At 30.5% G+C, this 23,795-nt stretch overlaps 1 protein-coding gene across 2 annotated transcripts in view; it reads left to right on the top strand.

Moving 5' to 3' along the window:
- The window catches only part of LOC124429416 (protein sprint), a 153,431-nt gene that overhangs the window by 34,276 nt on the left and 95,360 nt on the right, over positions 1–23,795 (top strand). The window contains exons 2-3 of one of the 2 annotated variants that reach the window (XM_046974672.1): positions 6,609–6,876; positions 22,800–22,873. In XM_046974672.1, coding sequence (XP_046830628.1) covers positions 6,796–6,876; positions 22,800–22,873 — 155 coding nt within the window. In that variant the 5' untranslated portion in view covers positions 6,609–6,795. The remainder of the gene's footprint in view (positions 1–6,608; positions 6,877–22,799; positions 22,874–23,795) is intronic. The other variant, XM_046974677.1, reaches the window with a different exon arrangement.

Here is a 23,795-nt window from a genome sequence, read left to right as displayed (position 1 = left end):
TTACACAAATTTGTTAATAATTTGCTGAGTTATATGCCTGCGATGCGCTACTTATAGTTCATTTCTTTGAATAGATACGAGTAATTAGGATCAGACTTCCCTTTTTCTATACTTTCTAGATAATTTTTTTTAATTATTTTTCGTTATAATAAATAATTACATTCTAAACGATACGATGTATTGATATGTATGTATATACAATTTAAAGAATAATGAAAAAGTATTTTCAAACTCATTGATTTAAGTTTCCTTGAAGTTTTTTAACAACTACAATAGGAAACTTTCAAGATATTGAAAATAATCGAGCGATTCTCCTCAATTCGTTCATATTTTATATTTTGTGTGAGTATACGTTATATCGTGAAAGCTCTCATGTTTGCAAGGCGAATATAATTAAGAGTATATTAAATTCGTGGAAGGTCGATGTTTGCCCCGAGGCAATACCCTTTGTTTTCTAAAACGTACTTCGTGGAAGAGGAACTCAATTTCATAGGATTATTTCATCATCTTCGAGTACTCAGTTTTATGATATTTTTAAAGAATTCTATAAACATTTTTCTTTCTTAATTAATTACAATGGAAATGATTGAATAGCACCTTTTTAATGATTGTATTAAACATGAGTGAATTAACGTTGAATATATCGATTTGGGAACTTTAATATTCATAATATTAGTCTTTAGGAAGCTTATTAGAAGTTTTGTGTAAACGTTTGGATACAGTCGTGTGAAACATAAACAAAGGACATAAACGATTGGCATAGTCAAACTGTATAGAAAGGAGCAACTTTCAGTCGTTTGTGAACTTTAAGAGTGTCATGAGCTTTCACGGTGATGTGACGTATAACGAAACTAATTAAATTTCGTGAGTAAACTTGTAAAAATATTATTTTATCATATATTTTATTAAAAATGTATACACACATATACAGTCGGGGAGAAAAATAATTGAAAATAAATATAAATGAAATTTAATGGAATCAGTAAGTACTATTATTATACATTTGTGTTTTATTTATTATATATCCTTATAATACATAGACTATTAAATAAACAATTAAAATTTATATTTATATTTTTGTGTTAAAGAGCCATACTTAATGATAAATGTCAGTTATTTATCGAAAAATAGAAATAAAAGAACACTTGGTTATATTATTGTCTGATATAAATAAACTTTAGACACATGTATAGATTAAATAAATTGTTTTTAACAAATTACCATGTATCAATTCAGGCTTTGTGAAATTATGTTCATTTGAATTGAACTAATTACGGAATATCAAAAACAGAAAGTTTAATATCATATTCGTCATTTAATTGTTTTCGTAATGTAATGAATTAAATTATCATGCGTTAGCTTCATAGTATAATATATTTAAAAGTGTATAAAATATAAAGTATAAAAAGTGTTTTAGAAATATTCCAGAAATATTAGGATTATATGGTTCGACAAAAATAATAAAACGAAGATTGTTGAATTAAAAGTTACAAGGCCAGACATAAATCACATGTTAATAAAATAAATATTAACCAAGAAGTTTAGTTCTTGCAAATAGAAAATATTTAAATATGCCAATATATTATTCTGGGAATATATAATATGTAATGGTAAAAGTAAATCTGAGTTGCAGCAATTAAAAAATGAATATGAAGTCTGGAGAAAAAAAGAATGAAACGTATAAATAAGCCGTTCATTACGTCAATTGCTAAATTTGATTTTTCATGTAATGATATACTAGTACGTTAGTAAAAATTGATGAAATCATTGAATACAGATAAGTATACATAGATAAGTAAAGATAGTAATAGATAAATACATGCAAATAAGTATACGAAAATTTCGAAGAGATAGTGTTATAAAAAGTGAGTTTCGACGAAGAATTTGTTTTTCAAAAGGACAATAATCTCGAAAAATGACACTATCAAGAAAAGATTTTTTTTTGAAGATTGGAATATTAAAATGCTTAAATGGCGGGCACAAAATTTCTACCTCAATTCTATAGAGAACTTATGGACGCGAAGGTTTCATCAAACGAGTGATATAAATAGATTAATTTTTCCAAAAATTTACAATCAGTGTTCGAAAATATTAGTAAAAATTATATTGAAAATATAATAAACAGTTATTCATATGATGTTTAGAAACAAGCAATTCAAGCAAAGGACAGTATGTGTATAAAATATTAATTTTATTTGATATTTCATTTATTATTTATTTTATTATATAATATATGCATTTATTTTTGTCTCTTGATAAATGTCTGACATTTTCATTACGTATGGCTTGTATATATAAAAATATAAATATAAGTTTCAATTCTTATAGTATATGTAGATTATTTAATAAATAAAAATATATAATAAAACTTAAATATGTAAAACTGGTATTAGTCCATATCTATTTCCAGTACCTGTCCATTTATTTTTATTCCTGATTGTATAATATATACACATATATGCATATATGAAAAATCATTTCATATATGTATCGATTATATTCATACATAACGTTAAAAATATCGCAAAATCGTATCTCAGGTATTACAAGTCACCAAAAATTAACTATATGCAGAATCATTAAAGGAAACTGGAAAGTTATAAAGGCGTTTGAAAATTATTGCGTAATTTTCTAGTTGGAAATTTCAGGATCGAACTTTCTCTTCAATCGATACTTCTATAAAGAATCTTGTGCCGATAAAACGAGTCGATTGAGCGCGTGACGTTGCGTTAGAAGTTACTAATGATCAACGTCTTCGTACATAACCCAAGGAAGCTGCTTTCTGTCTTTGATTGGTTTCGATTAAAATCGACTTGCAAAATCGTTTGAATCTTCAATAAGGGAACGAGTTAATGTTCGATGATGATAGAAATTCTCTCGCTACGAACTATTTTTGTGTGATAGAAACTAATTACGTTAATTATTAGATCAAGTAATAACTTGCTATAACGGAAAACAAGAAGAAATAAAGATTACCGTTATGTTATTATCAAGATAGATGGTTTTTTTTTCTTATTTTCTTTTATTTATTTCTTTATTTATTGATCTTTATACAAGTACCGGCATAATTGCGAGAGTTGTCCAGAGTTTTTACTTAAACATTTTATTTTGAAAATTGTGGATATAAATTTAACATTAAATATTTTATTGTTTTATTTTGAAACAAAATAATGTTATATATTACACGTAGATAAATATCGTTTTAAATGTTATATATTTGTGTTGATTTAATTATTATTAGCTATAATTTATAGAATAGTATACTATCAATTTTCTCGGCGATAAAAAGAAAAAAACAAGATATTTTCTATTTTGTGTTGCAAATATGTATTTTTCTCTCTCTTTGTTTTTTTTTTTTTCGTTTTTGGCAAATTGCCTGTCCAAACATGAGACAACGGATTTATGCTTTATTTGATCTTTGTTTCCTCCTTAATTCCTCTTTGGTCGAAGAAGGAAGGACTAGACGCGTTCTTATTTCGGTTGGTATTTGAGGGAATCCGGTACTTGGCTCAACTTTCTCGAGATAAGGGTAATTCGTTCTGTTTCACTTTGACACTTTCCTTCCGTCCTCGAGATAAGAAGTTAACTTCGATGGAAGCGTTATATTTCTCCGTTCCTTTCTTCATGTTCCTCAACTCGCATAATCCAAGCTTCTAACGCGATAACTTGTACTTCTATGACAAGTTAGATTTCTACTTTTAATTGGATAGAAAAGAAGTTCGCAGGAAAAAAAATTTCTTATTATCAGAAATCTTTTAAGTGGCAGGTAGCTTTTTTTGCTTCTAATCAGGATTGATTCTTTTTTTTTTATGTTCATCGAAAGATACATTATATCACTGTCAATCTCATGACAGTGATACATTACGCTTAATGACATTGTTTTAATACGCATTTCATCAAGGGAATCTCGTATCATCCTGTGATCCCACTGGAAAGAAAATTTAATTGATTTAATTCGACACTTATATTGTATTATCGTTTATATAATTAAGACAAACAAAAACTGTACTAATGGATTTCAATCGGTTGAGAGATTATTTCTCAACTCGATTTCTCTTTAACACATTCGAGAAAAATTATTATTTTAAGATGTTTCGAAGGCGTTCGTTAAATAACATTCACGATCTTTTTACATAATCTTTCTCAGTTGTATCTTTCGTACGGTACTCATCGTACGATAATTCACGCTCATAAATTCGGAGATCCTGAAACGAGTTTCGAATCCTGAGCGATTTAATCCGCGAGTATACATGTACATTGTATACTTTAAAATCGTACATAAACTTGTGTATGGATCGAAAAAAGAGATAGAAAAATGGTATGGAATTTAAAATAAATACGTATGTACATCAGCCATGTATGCAGAGAAAATTTGGATAGATTACAATATCTGACTTTCGAAGCTCGCGTAATTGTTTTGTTAGAATATATTAAAACAACTCGTTCGATGCTGTCGTCGTCATACTTGTTATTTTTAGCTAGCGGTGGAATAGTTGAAATACCAGAGTGGAAGAGAGAGAGAAAGAGAGAGAGAAAGAGAGGGAGAGAGAGAGAGAGAGAGAGAACGAATATAGGAGATTAAAATTCACAAAAGTGTAATACGAGCTTTTATGTTACTTCGTTATTCGGAATAACAATTTGAAATTTGGAACAGGAATTTTTAATCGTTTGATCGTCGTTTCTGCATTATGTGATAATTTAACCGATCGATATCAAATTGTCTCGTCGGCTAATTACGCCAGAAGGTAAATTACATGATTATTCATGAATCCAAAGATACGAGCATAAGTTCAAATTCGTTTTCGTTAGTTCTTTAGAATTTTTTTGAAATTTCTTTCGTTTTGTCATTATCAAATTGTTTACGCTTTTTTTTTTACTTATTTATTTATTTCTTTCTTATAAATTATTCATGTTCCGTTCAATATCGGCAGTTTTTAAACGACTAACAAACTGATAAAACATCTTAATATTAATTTATTCTCTGATACAGATTTGATTTGGAATTTTTGAGTTTGCCAATAAACTTCTTAACTTCTTCTATTTCATTAAAATTAGTCAAAGATTTTTTTATATAAGCGGAAAGACAGATTAAGTTTTAATCATAGGTTATTTACTGAATAATATTCTATCGAGAGATGTTTGACAGAAATTGGTTCATAACAATGTAAACAAAATTTAATTGACATTTTTCTGATTAGAAATATGAGTAGAAAGGGCAACCTTTTGTGAATACATCGAGCTCTTCTTTATCATTATAGTGGAGGTTTATTTCAAATATTTATTTTTACTACATTGCGCAATGTAGTTTCAAGACTATTCATTCATACATTATTCCAGACAAACTGTAGTAAGAGAAGTAAACAAATTCTTTTAGAGATCTTTATATTTTCAGATATATCTTAATCTTTTATATACACTTTTTTAAAATTTAAAATACATTTTTTATCTCTTTTTTTTGTTTTTCATTATTTAAAATTTGACTATGAAAAGAGATTTTTGGATATATATTTTAAATAAGAATATTGGATAATATATGCTTCTTATTTCAAGTGAAATTATTTTCAAGTTACTTGCGTCTTAATAATCCTACGACATAGCACCACGATATATATTTACAGAACGTGCGAAGCTCCGAGAGAAACTTAATCGTTATAAATATTCAAGAATTGAGTTATAATGACGGCCGACGGTAGGTAGGTAATAAGTTTTCCGTTTTTCTTTGAACCGCTAGTTTCGTCGACTTCGGCCTTTCTACCTCCTCTCGTTTACCTCTTGGAAAAGAAGAATATTATTCCCAGACGATTTCCCCATCTCCTATTGTGTTCTCCCGGGATATCCGCGAAGTACGATTTATCCGCTATTCAGGCTTTATCTGTTTTCCACTGTTAAATGATCTAGCCGCAGAACCATGAAATTTTTCTCATGCTCATTACTCATAAGGTCACGGCCTTGAAAATATCAACGACATAGTTCTATTCTTCCTGAAAACTAAAAAGTCTCTTTAGTTAACGATTTTAACTACATAATAATAATTAATTGATTATTGTTGTAGGGAGGGAAGGAAAATGAAAAGTTAATCAACTGAAATTATATTCATTTCAATGTTGCGGATAATGTCTAGATAATGATAACTTTGATAAGGTGAGGCTACGACGTATAATTCTGGGATTTTATCAGTAAGGTCGAAAATATTCTAAGGAATAACAAAGTCAGGAAATACGTTGGAGATATTTTTTGTACATTTTTTTTTGTGTACGCTTTTCAATAGTAGACGAAAAAGAAAAAAACATTAATTTGAAAATTTGAATATCATCGAATCGAGGCAAAGTTTTACTCCAAATTGTTTATAATTGTTACTATTCAAAAGGATTAAGCTTATTGTTAGAGACGAATTGAGCATAATGTAAAATTTTGTAGAAATACAGATGCCAACAAATGATAATCTAAAAGAAAATATAATTGTATAATTTTCTTAAAGCCAACATATCGTGTCATATTTTCATTCTCACTTTAAAAGTTGTACTATAGAATTATATATCGTGACCTCTCGAATAGAACTGTAATTAAAAAGACTTTTCAATCATTATTATCGTTCTTTCTTGTTACAGATGATAGAGAAGAAAGACGGTTAAGAAATCAATGTCTTTGACCAATGACACGAATCGCATTGACGTTCGTCGAAAAGGAATCAACGAGAGAACCCTTCTCTTTATCTCTGGTCTTGGACAGCTTTTAATTAATCATTCCATGTGCTCTATACAGTCGCCATGGTACAGTGATTAATATGAGAAGACGATGACGTCTCTGGTCCAAAGAGACTTCGGGTCTCCGAGAAAGAGGGAATCCACTAGTAGTAATGCATCCAGTTATTTGCTTGTGAGTACAAACAGTGTCATGTGTCGGCGTAATAATTAACACGCTGAAATGGAGGAATTCGCATACTTGTTTAATTTTGATAAGGTTCGGTATACTCTCGAATTAATTCTCATTTGGGGATTACGTTTCATGTGCGATTAATTTACATATTTAATTATCAAAAAAAAAAAAATCGTTATGAATGTATGAAGGGAAAAATAATCATCAACAAGTGCGCTTGAAAAAGGAAAAGGTCATTATTACGTAAATTACTAAAAGTCTCATTAGTACTCAGGTTCATTTTCATTTTCAAGAAGGCTCATTTACCTATCATTAATAATAATCTTACTGATCGTGACGCGTACGAAATATTGTTTCGAGAGAAAAAAAATAACGATAATTTTTAATGCCTCACTAATCGTATTTCGCTTCATCATCGGAGAAAGTTCATTGCAGGATATTTAATGTTCCGAAGTTTCGTTTAAAACGAAAGGAGTTTAAAGTACGACCGTTTAATCGAAAGTGTCACTAAAGTTTCCACGGATGAATGTAATTAATGAGCAACATCTTTGACCCACCGAGAGATCATTCCCGGCGACGATTTTCCTTTCTGCCTTTTTCGTAAACTAATTTACGATCTTCGCCAACGAGAATATATCAATAATTAAAGATTTCATTAATAAATATATAAATATTACAGATATAAAAAAGATAATAATTCAATCAATCTATCTTAAAATAAATTCAAAGAAAGTGAAAGGTCGATCAAAGAAAAACATTAAATAGACAAGAAAAAAAAAGAGTAATTAATTATCTCGACAAGAAATAATACTCACCAAAACTTTAATCGGATATGGTATCATGCCGCAATTTTATCCAAGGATCATACAAATTGACAATGATCATGTGAATGTCCTTATAATTGTGTCCACGACGTCCAGTATATAACAGTATATCATATATGCTCTCGTTATAGGAATCAGTTGTACAGATGGGTGTATGTTCGTCCAAAAGAAGTCGAAGGGTATGGAGTCTTTTACGTAATGCGTTCTCTCGTACGACAAAAGAGAAATAGAGAGATGGGTGTGGGAGGGAGGGAGGGAGAAAGATGGAAGGGAAATTGTGTGTGGCGGACAAAATGGGAAGAGACGATGATCGAGGGGTTGAAGGGAGTAAAAGTGGTGCCATTTATCAGAAAAGACGATAAGTATCGTCGTGAGAAGGTCGAAAGAAAAGAGAAAAGAGGGAAAGGGGAAGGTGTAGGAAATTTTCGTAGGTCAAACTTCCCCTGTCTTTCTCAGAAGGAGTAACTGCAGAAGAGAAAGTTTCTTCTCGCCCTTCATCGGTCCTACTTTCTCCCCTTATTTTACCTTCTCTCTTATTATTATCGTCATCGTCGCCAGTTTGATTATATACGTTCTTTCTTGTTTTTATTTTTTGTGTCCCTTCATACTCTTCCTTCCCTAACGTCATCATTCCAGCCGTCATCAATCGTCGTCGGTACCTACGCCCAACGAATTTAAATTTTCGTGAGTAACCCTCCCTAGTGAGTGAACTTTGAAATATTCCGATTCGTTTGGGAGGAAGGACAAAGGGATGAACGATCTCAGTGGGTTTGTTGAGTTTACTGTTGTAAACAATATTTGAGTTTTTCTCACTGGAATAATAAAAAAGAAAAAAAAAGAGAATAAATAAAATCATAAAAAAAAATGAAAGAACATGTGTACTTTACATGAGATATAATATTTATAGAATATGTATACCATATGGGTATATGCATACGTAGATTTTGAAGGTTTAGCTACGAAGTCAGGTGTCCGTTGAAATTTTCAATCTCTGAAAGTCGAACAAGGGAGCTCAAAGGCATCATCATTTATATTTGACGAATTACTTAGGGGAAAGATGACGTTTGGACTCATCACCGAGTCCAACCGAGTTCACTCGAGAAGCTACGAAATCGTTTTCATGCAAATTCTGTCATACCAGAAAATGATGTTACTCGTGCCTTTGCTAGAATTAATGTCTGTTGTATTTCCTTTTCATTTCCGCGCGTGTCAAGAAATAAATAGAGAAAAAGAGAGAGAGAGAGAGAGAGAGAGAGAGAGAGAGAGAGAGAGACGGACAGACAGACAGAGATAGAAAACGATTTTTAAACTTTGACGAGAAGTAGATAATGTTATACCCTCGACTTTCAAGGATTAATATTTTTTATTAAAGTTTATTTATAATTTTTGACAAGGATCTTATTTACATTTGATTGTTGGATCATCCAGTGAGGTTAATAAACTTATTAAAAATTTTAATCAATTATCAAATGTATTGTTAGACAATTTCTCTCATAGTTTTGGATAAAATTAAAAGTGATATAATTTTGAAAAAATATTTATATTTATAATCAACTATATGTTGATTGTTAGGGATTGCAACAATTTTATCGTTTTAATAAACATCTTATTAATTATAAACATAACACAAATTTCATGTTTTTGACAGTAGAATTCTATAACATATATGTATATGAAATACGAAAGAAATTATGCAACGATCTAATACTATCATCCTCTTTCTGCGGTAAAAGAGGAGGAGGATGAAGAGGAGGATGAGAAGGAAAAGATGGAAGAGAGTAGGCACTTTTAAGGCGTCGACGCGTCATAAACGCAGCTTTAGAAGAAGAATGGTAGGTTGCAACTACTTGTGAATATTCAGCCGAGCATTAACTCGCACGGCTTACGTGGCTTCGTGGGGACGAAAGGACCATCTGTTCTTATCCACGTGCCAAGCCAGAGAGCGCGTTTTTAAGCCGAAAAAAGAGGGACGTAATATGGCCACTACCACACGAAGAGTCGAGTACCATGCGCAGAGAGAAACGAAAAGAGAGAGAGAGAGAGAGAAAACCTGTCTTGTTGCATAATCGTTCGAACGTTCCTGGTTTCTACATTTTTCCTCCCCTGCTCGCCTGTGTCCGCCCCATGTTCTCCTCGCCTGAATTTTTCATTAATTAACTTTCTTCCTTTCGCAAAAATATCAAGACATAGGTTACGCATTGAATTTTGAAACAATATTTTTTTTCTATACTCTTTACCTTTACGACATTTTGTTTAATTGTTTTTGAAGGAGAAAAAAAGAAAAAAAATTTGAGTCTAATTCGATTCATCAAAGCCGATGAAATTTAATGAAAATTTCATTATCAAAAAGTCGTCTCTTGTTTCATCCTGCGTTTTCCTTTATGCTTAATAAGGAGCAACTTCGTTATTTTAGAATGTCAGAACTTATTGATTTCAAATCTAAAACAGGTCAGAGACTGTTCTCCTTTTATTACGTTGAAAATCAGGAGAGAGAGAGAGAGAGAGAGGAGAGAGAAAGAAAGAAAGAGAGAGAGAGAGAGAGAAAGAGAGAGAAAGAGAGAGAGAGAGAGAGAGAGAGAGAGAGAGAAATAACTTAATTATTATACATTATAACTACTCCCAGAGATAGGCGAAGATAGTTGAATTAATAACGAATTCAACGTTGTCGCAAAATCGTATTAATTATACGACAGCGAAAGGCACTCCCTTTAAATCTCGAAATAATCATTACCTCTTAAGAAGGATCGATCGATAGTTAATATCCACTCAATGTACGTTGTACGTATAGTAAGCGATCAAACCGCCTTCACACCCGAAAGGATATCGGTACTCTTGATTTGCATATCATTTTATTCACCGGTTTACTACCGGAAATCAAATTGGCCATGCGTCCTGAATTTTTCATATACCTGTCTACTTACTCTTTACATACACGGTGTTCCGATAAGATTTATTATTTTACATCAACAGATTAACCTGTATAGTCGATGATAATCACGATTCAATGTTAATTATAGATAATGATCGATAAACACTGAAATCAATTAAAGTAACAAATTGATATTTATTATCTATTTTGTAATAGTATCGTAAAACTTAAGAAGAAACTATTTTTTGTTAAAAATGATTTTTATTAATGTTCATCCATCGAAAATATCACAGTAACTGAAAGAATCAAGAAATTGTATAAGATAGAAAGAAATAAAGAAAAAGTTCGTTTTCGATTTTATATCTCCCCTTTTGGAACGTGTTCATAGCTTACATCGGTTTTATTGAGCCACCCAGTGGAGTGCAATTTAGTCGGAGGTAAGTCGTCGTCCTAGTCACTTGGGTCGCGTCTCGAAAGTTTCTTGTGGGCGAGCTGTCGATATATCCTTCGAGCCGTAGCGCGGCTTTACTTTGTCACGAAGCATCCTTAGTCCTGTTCCTATTAAGGAGAACCCTTGCACCTATGATAGTGCAAAGGACAACCAAATTCATTGTGCTTCCGGCAGAAATTATTTTGCTTCACTAGAGGTTGTTACTGAACCATAGTTTCTCTCTTTCTCTCTCTCTCTCTTTCTCTATTCTTGTTATAGTTCAAAGGAAACCAGATCATCATTATTATCACAAAATCTTTAATTACAATTAAATCAACCACCTTCGAAACAGTATTGATACATTTCAGACGGATTACATATTTTATCGCGCATAAAATTTATTGTTATATTATTTTTAATTTAATATTAATTTTTGATTTATCAAAAAGTTTTATTCATTTTATTTCAAAATTTTTATTTAAAAATAATTGTGCTTTTATAATAAACAGAATTTTATATATATATATATATATATATATATATATATATATATATATATGATAATTAATTTAATTACATTAATATTATTATTTATTATAATTAATATATTTTAATTAGATATTTAAATTAATATATTATTATTATTATTAATATTATTATTATTAATTATATTAGTTTTATTAAAATTATATTATATCGTACATCAATAAGTACATCGATTTATGTATGTATATGGTACACGTTAATATTTTTAGCTAATTCGTATAATGATTTGAAATGTAAGATTTCATCAAGATCCGACCTGCTTGCAATGATTACAATTCCAGAGGAAATAGTTCATTAATTTAATTTTTTTTTTCAATAATTGTTTTTCTTTATTCTCTGTATGTTTCCTGTTATATTATTCAATTCTGCGAGAGTTGTGAAATTTATCCGGTAGTAAGAATCAGGACGCAAAGGAAAGCTTGTAAAGTAGGCAAGTGTGGTCGCGATAAATTTCTTCTTCAATCAACTTAAAACGATGCTAAATTATTTGTAAGGGTGCCTACTAAGCGCTAAAAGTCGAGAACTGAAGAAAAATCTATGATGGTTTCTGAGAGAACGTTGCTCAGCGTTAGGATTACATATATATATTTTTCGAGTACTATTGTCTCGACAAAACAACGTCGATAGCAGTGCTTTAAGTCGACGAGTTAAAGGGGACCGATCGTCTACGGAAATAGTGATAGCAATTGCGTTGCTGATCATTTTTATTGTAAATCGTTAGATATTTTCTTTGTTGAATATATGTTCTTATATTATTTTTATATATCTCATTATAGATCTATTGAAAGTTCTGTTCATTTTATTTAACATATGTTTTTATTCAAATTTTGTTGCTTAACGTCGTTCGTTTACGTCATAAATATTATTTTTATTTTTATTAAAAGACTTTTATTAAAAGATCTTTTATTTTTAGAAATTTTATATATATATATATATATATATATATATATATATATATATAATTTCTTTTTATATTTGAAAAATATAATTTTACAACACTCGTTGTGTTGTTAAAATATTATTTACGTTTTTCTTTAAGAGAAGAAAAAAAATTTAATTTCATAAGCATTCCGTACAGTCAAGAGTAAATAATAAAATATAAAAGAAAGCAGTATTATTTAAAGAAAAGTTAATTGCCTTTGGTAATAATTCTCATAAGTAGCAATGTTAATAAGTAGACTTTAGTAATATAACTTTTCCAATCATTTTTCTTTTAACATTTTTCAGGAAATAACAGAAGAAGAAGGAGTCGTATAGATTGTTTTGATTAGATGTTGCTATAGCAATGCAACGCACGGTGGTAGAGCTTCGTTCGTATCGATTCCTAGGTAACCTGCCGTTCCTCTACGTGTAACCTACCAATACGTTCGTGTTAAAGTTCAGCGCGGTCACTTGTGTCAGTTGCATTAGAGTCGATTTCGCGAACGCATTCTATTATTCTTCTTACTTTTCTTCTTCTTTTTCTTCTTCTTCTTCTTCTTTGAAAGCATCGCGAAATAATGTACAGCGAAAAGAATGAGCGAAAAATAATTTTTATATGAAATATTACGATTAGAATAGTTTGTAAAAGAAAGAAAACAAAACAAAAACGTTATAAATTTACTATCTAAATTTTTTCTCTAATTACAACAAGAGTGTTTCGTGAAATTTAGTTAAACATGATGTTATTGAAGATCATTTTTAATCGATAAGATACTTCGAAGTATGTGATTCGTGATTTTAACGAAAAGTTATTTTATTTTACATCGTGAAAGGTGAGAGGGATTTGATATTTTGTAATATTTTTGTTTCTTTTTCTTTTTTTCTTTTTGCCGAATAATAACTCCCGTTCTTTTATTCGTTCGTTTATTATCAAGGTGCGTTATCTCAAGGCGTTAATTTTCAACGCTAAGACTTGAATTTTACGATGTTCTTCCATTAAACTTGAAGTCTAAAGTACGTGCTAAGAATGCTGCCCGGTCTATGAGCATGAGTATGTCGTTTTAATTACCTATCCTATTTCAAAACTTAAGCGTCTTCGCTTTTTAAAATAAAAAAGCGAGAGAAATGTTTTAGTACGATGAGATTGCATATCCTATGTGTTACGCTTATTTGAAATGTTAATGATATTCGTTAGCGTACAGGTATTATACTATCATTAGAATTTTATTTCATTGCATTTTCACTAATGAAAATCACTTATTTACATTCGTCGGTAACTACTTTATCTATATTATCGACAACATACATTAACATATTTTTCTTAAATGTATTATTGTATTTTTTTCGTTTTCCCGTTTTTCTTTTTTTACATTTATTTCATTCGGATCCATGTTTAAGCATACTCTTTTGCACGTAGCTCATTTGGACAGGTCTCATCCTCGTTCGCGTCCTTTCTTCTTTTTTACGGTTCGTGCATAGTAATTAATGATATGTACCCGAAACCCCTTTCCACTACGCGTGTCGTCGGATCGTGGCGTTTATGTTGATTTTTCTCAGAACTTATGTCGGATAGACAACGTGGTGTGTATTAATATTTATGCAAAGAGAAGAATCATCACGCATTTTTCTTGGAATTCTTTTTATCATTTTTAATATGTGTGTACGTTATGTACAGTAGATATAGCACATACTTACGCATGGTCATCGTTATCATCGTTCGAAGAAAATCGTTAATAAATGTCAAATCTTTTTCGATACTGTAATTTTTCTTTTTTGTTTTTTCCTTTTTTCTTTTTTCTTTTTTTTTCTTAAATAACCGTTTAAATAAAACTATTATCCTTTTATTCAACAGGATCATCGAAGTCGTAGTTATGTAACTACGGGCTTTCTGACATTACACCGGTGTCAATTATCGTTACGATGAATCGTAGCTTCTCGACGATCTTTAATCGACCAAGAGTCTCGTCTCGAGTTACATAATACATTTCATCCTCGTTGCACTAAGTGAGATCGTGGCATCGATTTTTTTTTTTTTTAAATTGTGTCATATCGCGTAAATGTGAAAAATTTTCTCATTTATATTTCTTTTCAATACAATTTGATCAATTATATAAAGAGCTCGGTTTATTCGAATTAATTATATTTGGAAATGAGGAAAAAAGTCTTTTGATGTTTCTTTTATAAAATCAATCAAAAGGATTTCACATTAAGATCGATACGTGTTTAAGTACGTTTATTCGTATTCCTATCCTTCACCTGTCCTCGTCCTTACTGTCATGCACGTCCTGTATATATATGTATATATGTATATATATATATATGTATATGTATATGTATATTTAATCGCATATGTGTACATATGCATATATACATATGTACACATGGGTATGTGTACATACATACATGATGTGCACGAAGGACACGTAACGTATTCGATTCAGTGCAGCTGTCGCTTCCAGCGCATACATACACTAGTATAGAACGTATATACATATATATATAATATATGTATATACATATATATGTATACATATATAGAGAAATGTGATGTATAGGGAAAACGGTTGCTTCGATACTTTCGACGCGCAGGTGCACTTCATAGAGGATAATAACCGTAGTACTCACGTACTTTGTCTTCTTATAAATAAGAATAAAAAAAAAAAATAAATAAAAGGAAAGGAAACTTTTGTCTGTCTTCCCGTTGTTCTTTTTTTCTTTTTCTTAGACTTTTTCCTTAATATTATTAGACCCATTTATTAAATAAAACTGTTGTGAATAAGGTGTTCATATTACAATAAAAACACGCCACGTCATTCATAAATCAAATCAATAATATTTACAGAAATATTAAAGTGATTCCAATTATGAATACCACTATTTATACAATGGTTACAAGAAAACAATATTGTTAAAATTTTTTATTTATATATATCTTTTTTATTGATATTAAATATCTCATCGTTAAAGTTCTTATTAATTTATTATTGACATATTGATTTTACTTTAAGAAGTTATTTTATGTAATCATAATATGATTATTATATTCTTTGTTTTTCTCTACAAATTTCATTTAACTGAGATCAATAAAAGGATCTATTTCGTGAATACCTTTGCGGACAGGTTAAATGCATTTTCACAACAATGAACAGGCAACCTTTGTCGTAGATAGACACATGTCACTAACTAGATGCGTTCGACGTCTGTTTGTTCCCTCCTTCTCTCTCCCTTCCTTCCTCTCTTCGTCTCTCTCAGTAACATACACATACAAACTTCATCTGTCAACGTAGGTGTATCATCGAGGTGTGTATCTGATAAGAGCAGCGTGAGTACAAGTGTCTCTGTCCGTGTGTGAGTTCACATTATGTGCACGATGCATCGTCCATTACGATAACGAGCCACCATTGCTCGGAGCTTGTTTAATTGTCCACCTATTCTACCTCCTAATCGTAGCTGTTTCACATCTAGGAAAGACAGGAACATCGAACTTCAAAATGTTACTCCTAACTAACCAATTGCGTTCGTGGAAACTTGTTTATTCTATTGTATCTACCATTGCTTATCGAATGGCTAGCAAAGAGAGAGAGAGAGAGAGAGAGAGAGAGAGAGAGAGAGAGGTAGATGGGTAGATAGATAGATAGATAGGAAGACAGAGAGAGATAGGTAGATAGGTAGATAGATAGATAGATAGATAGGGAGAAAGAGAGAGAGAGAGAGAGAGAGAGAGAGAGAGAGAGAGAATCAATAGTATTACTCAGCTCTAGTATTGCAAATTTTCTAATCATTCTGTTTCATTTTATACTAGTTCTATTATTGAACCATACAAACTTTATATCTCATTTATTTTATCTTCATTAATTTTTATTAATTTAGAACGATATAAAATTAAATGAGTTTTTCTTTATTCTCTTTTATAGTTGTATTATTTCTTTTTGTTATATTAAAAGATACACATTGAAAATCGAATTATCGAAAGTTACCAACTTTCGATACCTTTTCACTTATGTATTCATCCGCATTGAACATTCTACCCTTGTAGGGTTTTTAAAATTTTTAATCATTCAAATTCTTTCTCTCTCTCTTTCCCCCTCTTTTTCTTGTTTTTTTTAACGTACGAAAGAAGACAACGTCCAGTATTAATTAGGATTCTTGTCCTCGTATCCAGAATGAATTGAATATAACGTGCGTACAGGAAGGTCGGCGTATCCCTAGAGTCGAATTCGAAGGGTCTTTTGTGTGAATGGAAGGAAAACGAAGGGAAAAGGAAGAAAGGGAACGCCCTTGTACATTCATATATATATATATATATATATGTATATATATTTTACATATACATATGTCTTCCTTACATACGTAAAACATTCACAACGAGATGTGGTTCTAACCTAGAATATGAAAATGCCACTTTGGGTTCTCGTGTTACGGCCCTGAAGATTGTATCGTATGGCTTATAATGTATATATATATATATATTTGTAACTACAATGACAAGTCGTTACGTTTTTTTTATAATTTCGTTACTTATTAAAAAAATAAAAAATAAAAAAAATAACATGAACCATTATTAAGCAATATTCTTTTTATTATTATCTTTTGAATAATAAAAATATATAAACTTTATTTTTATTATATTTTTATGTATTATATTTAACTGTATCCTTAGTAATACACAAATCGTCTTTTTATTTTTATTTACAAATTTTTAATAATGAATAAAAAAAATGACGAATAAATTTAATTAATTTGTTACTCATGAATAACAAGTATTATAAATTTATTCGTTATTTTGAATAACTATTGCTCGACATATATTATTAAGTATAAATTATAAATGATAAGATTGAGATGGTAATTTGTTTGGATGTAGGTTTCTGTTATAAAGTATGAACATATTTTCTTTTATAAGTTTTGGGGTTCTTAAATATATAACACACTCTGGTGATTCGATAGATAGCCTAGACACGGTATCGTGGATGATCATAAGCATAAAATTTCAATGGCTCTATTATACGACTATTCTTCTTTCTTTCTCTCTATCTCTCATGTCAAACCGAAAAGGCCTTTTATGTTAACGCAGCCGGAAAAAAGTGTATTCACCGTTATTTTATGAAGCTTTATACTATAAATTATCAAACCATTTTCTTCCATTTTCAAAATAGGACTCCTGGTATAAAGATTTATCTGTAAACCGGAGTAAAAGTCACATTTGGTTGAATTCACGATAGAACATTTAAAATCGTATTGAAGTAAAGGAACAGAAAGAAAGAAAAAAGAAAAAGAAAAAAGAGGAAAAACGCGTTGCGAAAGCGAGATATATCGGTGAAAGGTAGAAATTAATATAGTTTCCCAGAAATAATCGCCATATCGACGAGGTTCACGACTTATGTTAGATCACGTTTTATATGCAAAAAGGAACATTCTGAAATCGTTCTCGATAAGAGTTGCACATATGTTGCTGTTATAATCCAATCAAAATGAACTGTCCTGATTGGACAAGAACACCTTTATTATACATACATATATATAGATGTTTACGTATAAAGTCTACCAAAAAGTTCTGTCTATAGATAAATTTTTATCTTTCAAGGACGAATCATTTTATCGAGGAAGCATTCGAAAGCTTTCATTAAGACGGGAGGAAGTAAGTAGTTAATATCGGACTGGTCAATAAGACAATAACGTTAGAATTTTCAATAAGAAAATATTAATTCTCTTTATTTAGATATAAAGTATCGCAAATTATTTATTGACCGATCAAATTTTAATGAAAAATTACAATTATTAATTAAATATTAATGAACATTATATAAAAATATATTATTTCCTTTTACTTAAACTAATGTATATGGATAGAATTTTTCGGTAGGTCTAATACATAAATATATAGTACATATTTATATAAGTACATACTTATGTACTACGTTGTTGGAACAATTTAATTCTAACGTTGTATTTCTCTATATACTACGCACGCGTTCGTAGTACATAGTACTACGAAAGTTTATTCTTCTCAAACAGGATAATAAGAGAGAGAGAGAGAGAGAGAGAGAGAGAGAGAGAGAGAGAGAGAGAGAGAGAGAGAGAGAGAGAGAGAGAGAGAGAGAGAGAGAGAGAGAGAGAGAGAGAGAGAGAGAGAGAGAGAGAGAGAGAGAGGGAGAGAGAGAGAGAGAGAGGGAGAGAGAGAGAGGGAGAGAGAGAGAGAGAGAGAGAGGGAGAGAGAGAGAGAGAGAGAGAGAGAGGGAGAGAGAGAGAGAGAGAGAGAGAGAGAGAGATAGGCAGACAGACAAATTCGATTAAACAAAAAGCAAGTACGAATTGAACGTGTCACCGTTGACGATGGTATTGCATGCACAGTGTACACTTGGTGGACGTAGAGGCAAACGACATGAAGAGTAACGCAACAAGAGGCACTAGCAACGAGAAGGAGTGCTGATTGGATTTAATCCGTTTAATTCGGAGAATGAGTTTCAGAGGACCATTTTAATTCGAGCATGTACCGTTCTTCGCGTAGTAGCGTCTCATCGTTGCGTTAACAGTTCGGTTCGTTTTTCGGAGTGCTCTTCTTAAACTTGAATCTCGAGTAGGTAATATGTTCCTTCGAAAATCTCTTCCGATATTGCTTTTTACGTTCGCCATTTAATAATCTGAGAATGAAAACAAGTCGAGGACTCGTTAGAAAACAATGCGCGAACTTTGTTTTATCAGAGTTTTTACCCATAAATTTTGTTACTTCAACTTTTTCATATTACGGATACACTCTTCATCTCTTGCAATTCATTTTATTTTCGAGGGAATTTTTGTTGTTGTTGTTTTTGTTATTTTTTATCTCGAGTTTTTTAACCTTTCCATTTTTAGACAATTGACCTTTGCGTTGAAATTGAACAAGATATTCAAGATTAGTGTTTTTTATTTTAATTAAGAATTTAATCTTTCTTTTTATTTCTTTTTAAATAATCGATGACTGTGTTTGTTTCTTCAGATTAAATATTTAATTCTTTTATTTTGTCATTTTATAGAATATATACACAAATAGAAATAGAAATCATTAAATGGTTTTTTTTTTCTAATACTGAAGTACTATCAATAGATCGTCGAACTAGTATAATTTCTATGGATTCTTTTACCTTTTTAGAGATATATTCGGATCGCAAAAGGGTTTCTCTGTTGCGAATTCACGTTGCCTTTACCGTCGCTTTCACGAATCTATCGATCCCTATTGGGTTTTCGAGCGAAGGTTCGACAGGCGGAATATCTCACCGGCTTGTGCCGTTATATGGGGTGGTATGCTTGGTTGGCTCGCATTACTCACATTGACTACAAAGTGCACCCATACTCGAGCGTAAATATTCATCTGTATGCGACGCTACGCGAATAATACGTTCACGTAATTCTCGCGTATGTACAATGTGCATACATGGATACGTGAGTCTCGACGAACGTTGAATTTTCGTTTAAACCTGAAAAAGAGAGACAGTTTTTTATTTTCACGTAAGTTTGACTAGATGTCGATATTCCCGAATATAGTATATATTTTCATTTTATGCTACATGTCGAATGATTTATGAATAGTAGTCACTGTGGAGCACATTTTTAATTTTCCCGTTGAAATTGCATCGTATTTTATTGAAAAATTTAATACGTTCTATGTAAATGTTAAATATATAATATATATAATATAATATGTATATATATACATATATATACAAATATATATATATAATACATATAATATAATATATATATATATATACATATATATACAAATATATATATAATATAATATATATGTATACATATATAATACAATATTAATATATTAATATTAATATCTTGTTATTAAAATTTATTTATTAGAAGAATAAAAAATTGTTATAAAAGTATTTGGAAAATGAAAATTATTTTTACTTTTTCTTCATCGTTTCTACGTGATGCGACATTAATCGATCGAGAGATAATAATGGATGTCAAAAGCGTGTCTATAAAGAGCGTCCGATCGAATTCCGTTGGACTAAGACAATTTTATAGCAAAGAAGCCCTTGTACTTTGGTCGATCAAGAGAATTCAAGTAATCTTACCTGTCAACCTATGTAGAAGGATACTTCGTATTGACAGCTTCCCAGGCTTATCCTTAAATATCGAGAGCCTTCTTTGAAACTAAGAGAGTGGATTGCAATTATATTTTCAACGATCACCCTTCGAAATCGCATTTAGTTATGGTATAAGCTGCGACGACATAGAAATTACATTCATGATTTTATTTAAATTGTATTTAAAAACACATTATTGCTTTCACGAGTGCACGAATAAATCTTTCTGATTATTATTTTACGACGGAGAAAGAAAGAAGATGGGGAGAGAAAGGATTTTTTTTCGCATTAATTTTTATTATTATCATTAAAGAAAATTTTTACATGGACATAAATTTAATAAATTTCTTTCGAAACAATATGTATGTCTATTGAGTATATTGATCGATTTACTGATAGTTTAATTCAGATTATATGGATTTGTTGTTGAAAAGACTCACAATCAGAGCGTAGGTTAATTAGAGTCCGACCGTCCTTGGAGTTATAATAGTCATATAATCAAGACATGTTGTTACAACATTATCTAGTATAAAGCATCAATTATATCGTGTATTTATCTTACTCTCTTTTTTCTCTCATTTATAAAGCATAAATTACGATAATACTATAATACAATACTCTATTATTTTATCTAGATTTTATATATCTATTTAAGACGGAGTTATAACAAATAATTTATAAAATATATCAATCCCGGAAATGTAATAAAAAAATAAATTATAATGTAAATAATTAAAAAAAAATAATTTATGAAACATATCGATCTTAAAAATATTAAATTAATCACGTAATGATAATATATCGTATTAAGTTTATCATTAATAAATCACAATGATAGAAAATCGCAATATAATTTTAGTGACTGCAAACATTGCAATATGAACGCATCGTTTAACGTTGTTCATTCACTATACCTATATTTCACCATGTCTTCCGTCCCACCCGGTAGCATTAATCAATTGGCCGACACTGATCCAGCGTTAAATCGACGTGTCTGCTTAATACACTTGACAGATTGCGGTTGCTACCGACGGAGGGAATCGTAAAGCAAACTGTATAATGCACATGCACCTAACGCATCGAAGATTCAAGGATTTATCGTTTGTCCTTCAAAATAATCACCTGCTTTTTATTCTTTTTTTTTTTTAATTCTTTTTTCCTGTTAAAGGTTTAATTCCGCCTTTGTTATGATCTCATATCTTTCTTTTATACGCGTTATTGACATAATACTTATTTCTAAAAGCAAATAGCATGTCGAAAATTCTTTCCTTTTCTTTTTTTTTCTTTCGAACAAGATAAAAGCTTATGTGGATGTGAAAGTCAATATCGTTCGAAAATTGTCGTAAAAGAGAGCAAGGTCGTTGTAAAAAAGGCTTTCGTGTCACAAAGAACTGAGATGAATTCTTTTTTCAATTTCCAGCCTGAATCGATACATAGAATCCTTTTTCTCCGTTTCGTGACGTTATTGCGAACGATGGGCTAAGAGCCGCACGTATGCACGCGCCCACTCAAACACGCACACATGGACATATACTCATACACTCAGGCACGTATACAAAGTATACAGAGACGAAATCACGTGTATCATCGACGACAACGAACGCATTGCGAAATTTTATCGAATGTCTTCTCCACGTTCAATATTGACTCTATGAAAGTGCCTGCGGATGGAAACCTTCTAATTTTCCGAGCACCGCTTTCATGATGCAGAGCAAATACAGAAAACGATCGTACATATGCTCATATATAATACGAGCTATATGTATAATACATATATATATATATATATATATATATATATATATACACTTAATTACGCTCATATAATTTATACTTAATTATGCTCTTATTTTTAGTAATGAGCGCAAATATTAATTATTACGCAATCAAGTTGCAAATTTCCGCTGGAAGTTGCTCATTCCAAATGATTAAACAGACACTGCTTATGATAGCTTATGATATATATGGTCGTGTTCGAAGACATTTCATTTACGTATATCTAAGTAATATACGTAAAGTATATAAAAGTAATATAAAAATAATTTAAATATTTTATTAACGTTTGTATTAATCATATACTTCAATAACGTTTTAAATACCGAACATTCGAACGTTTACTTATCTTAAGAAAATATTAGAGACAAGTGTATTTTTTTGATCGACCTCTTGGTACTCGGATAGGTAAAACAAGAGTTAGAGTAGATAAGTAAGTTCACGATTGACCCTAACCCCTTTTATTTCTTTTTTAGCTACTTAATTCCCTGGCGACCGATTTGGACTGCATGCTGAGCGAGCTCTGCACGACCCCGGATTCCTACGAACGGTGAGTGTCTCTTCTTTTTCTGATGCTTCTTCTCGAGGTCAACTGTGAGACGAGGATTCGAAAGAATAGATCGACAGGATTTCGAATCTATTCTCTATATCTCATATTTCGAGATGAGAGATCGAAAGATCATAATTTAATATTTTCATATGGTATCGTCCTTCATTAACAATTAATTAACCCTAATTGTACACATCTCAAAATAATTTCTAATTGTGCACTTGACGTGTGCTACATTCCAAACACTTTGAATAGTTGTCATTTATACAGAATAAATAATTTTGATCCCAAAAAAATTCTATATATTCTTTGAAGCTTCGGAAATAATAATCAGTAGACTTGAAAACGCATTTCCAATTTTGCCATTATAAAAAAAATTCATGAATCACGCAATACGCAAAAATTGACTTTTCATTAAAAACCAAATATCTTTCTTAATTTTCAATATTTCGAAAATAATCTAGTGACATAATTATCTTGAGAAAAGTCTTTTTTAGAAAAAAGTAACTATTGAAATGGTCGTTACAAAAAGTATAGTCATTTTAAAATATAAATATAGTTTATTTTGAGAAGAAAAAATTGCTTAATTATTTCATCAATTTTCATTATTTTCTGTTTTTTTCATTTATTTCATTGAAATATTCATAAGTACAAATTCCTATCTCTATAAAGAGCTATAAAATACAAAAATATAATAAAAAATTAATTAAATATTTACTGGCTGATGCGCTAAATGCATAAGCCAACGTGGTGCTTATCGCAAATTAGGCATCTATCAGAGAGACATTCAATTTTAGTTTTCCTGTTTTTCAAATGTGGACAAACCGGCATTGCTTTTTATATACTAACTTCAAAGAATTCATTTGCATCTTACTCGGCATCAAGTCCGAATATACTCTTAATTCTTAATTTTAAATCATTT

The sequence above is a fragment of the Vespa crabro genome, chromosome 15, assembly GCF_910589235.1.
Source record: "Vespa crabro chromosome 15, iyVesCrab1.2, whole genome shotgun sequence".
NCBI lineage: Eukaryota > Metazoa > Arthropoda > Insecta > Hymenoptera > Vespidae > Vespa > Vespa crabro.
Note: the sequence above shows the minus strand (reverse complement) of the source record. Positions and strands in the feature narration are given on the sequence as shown.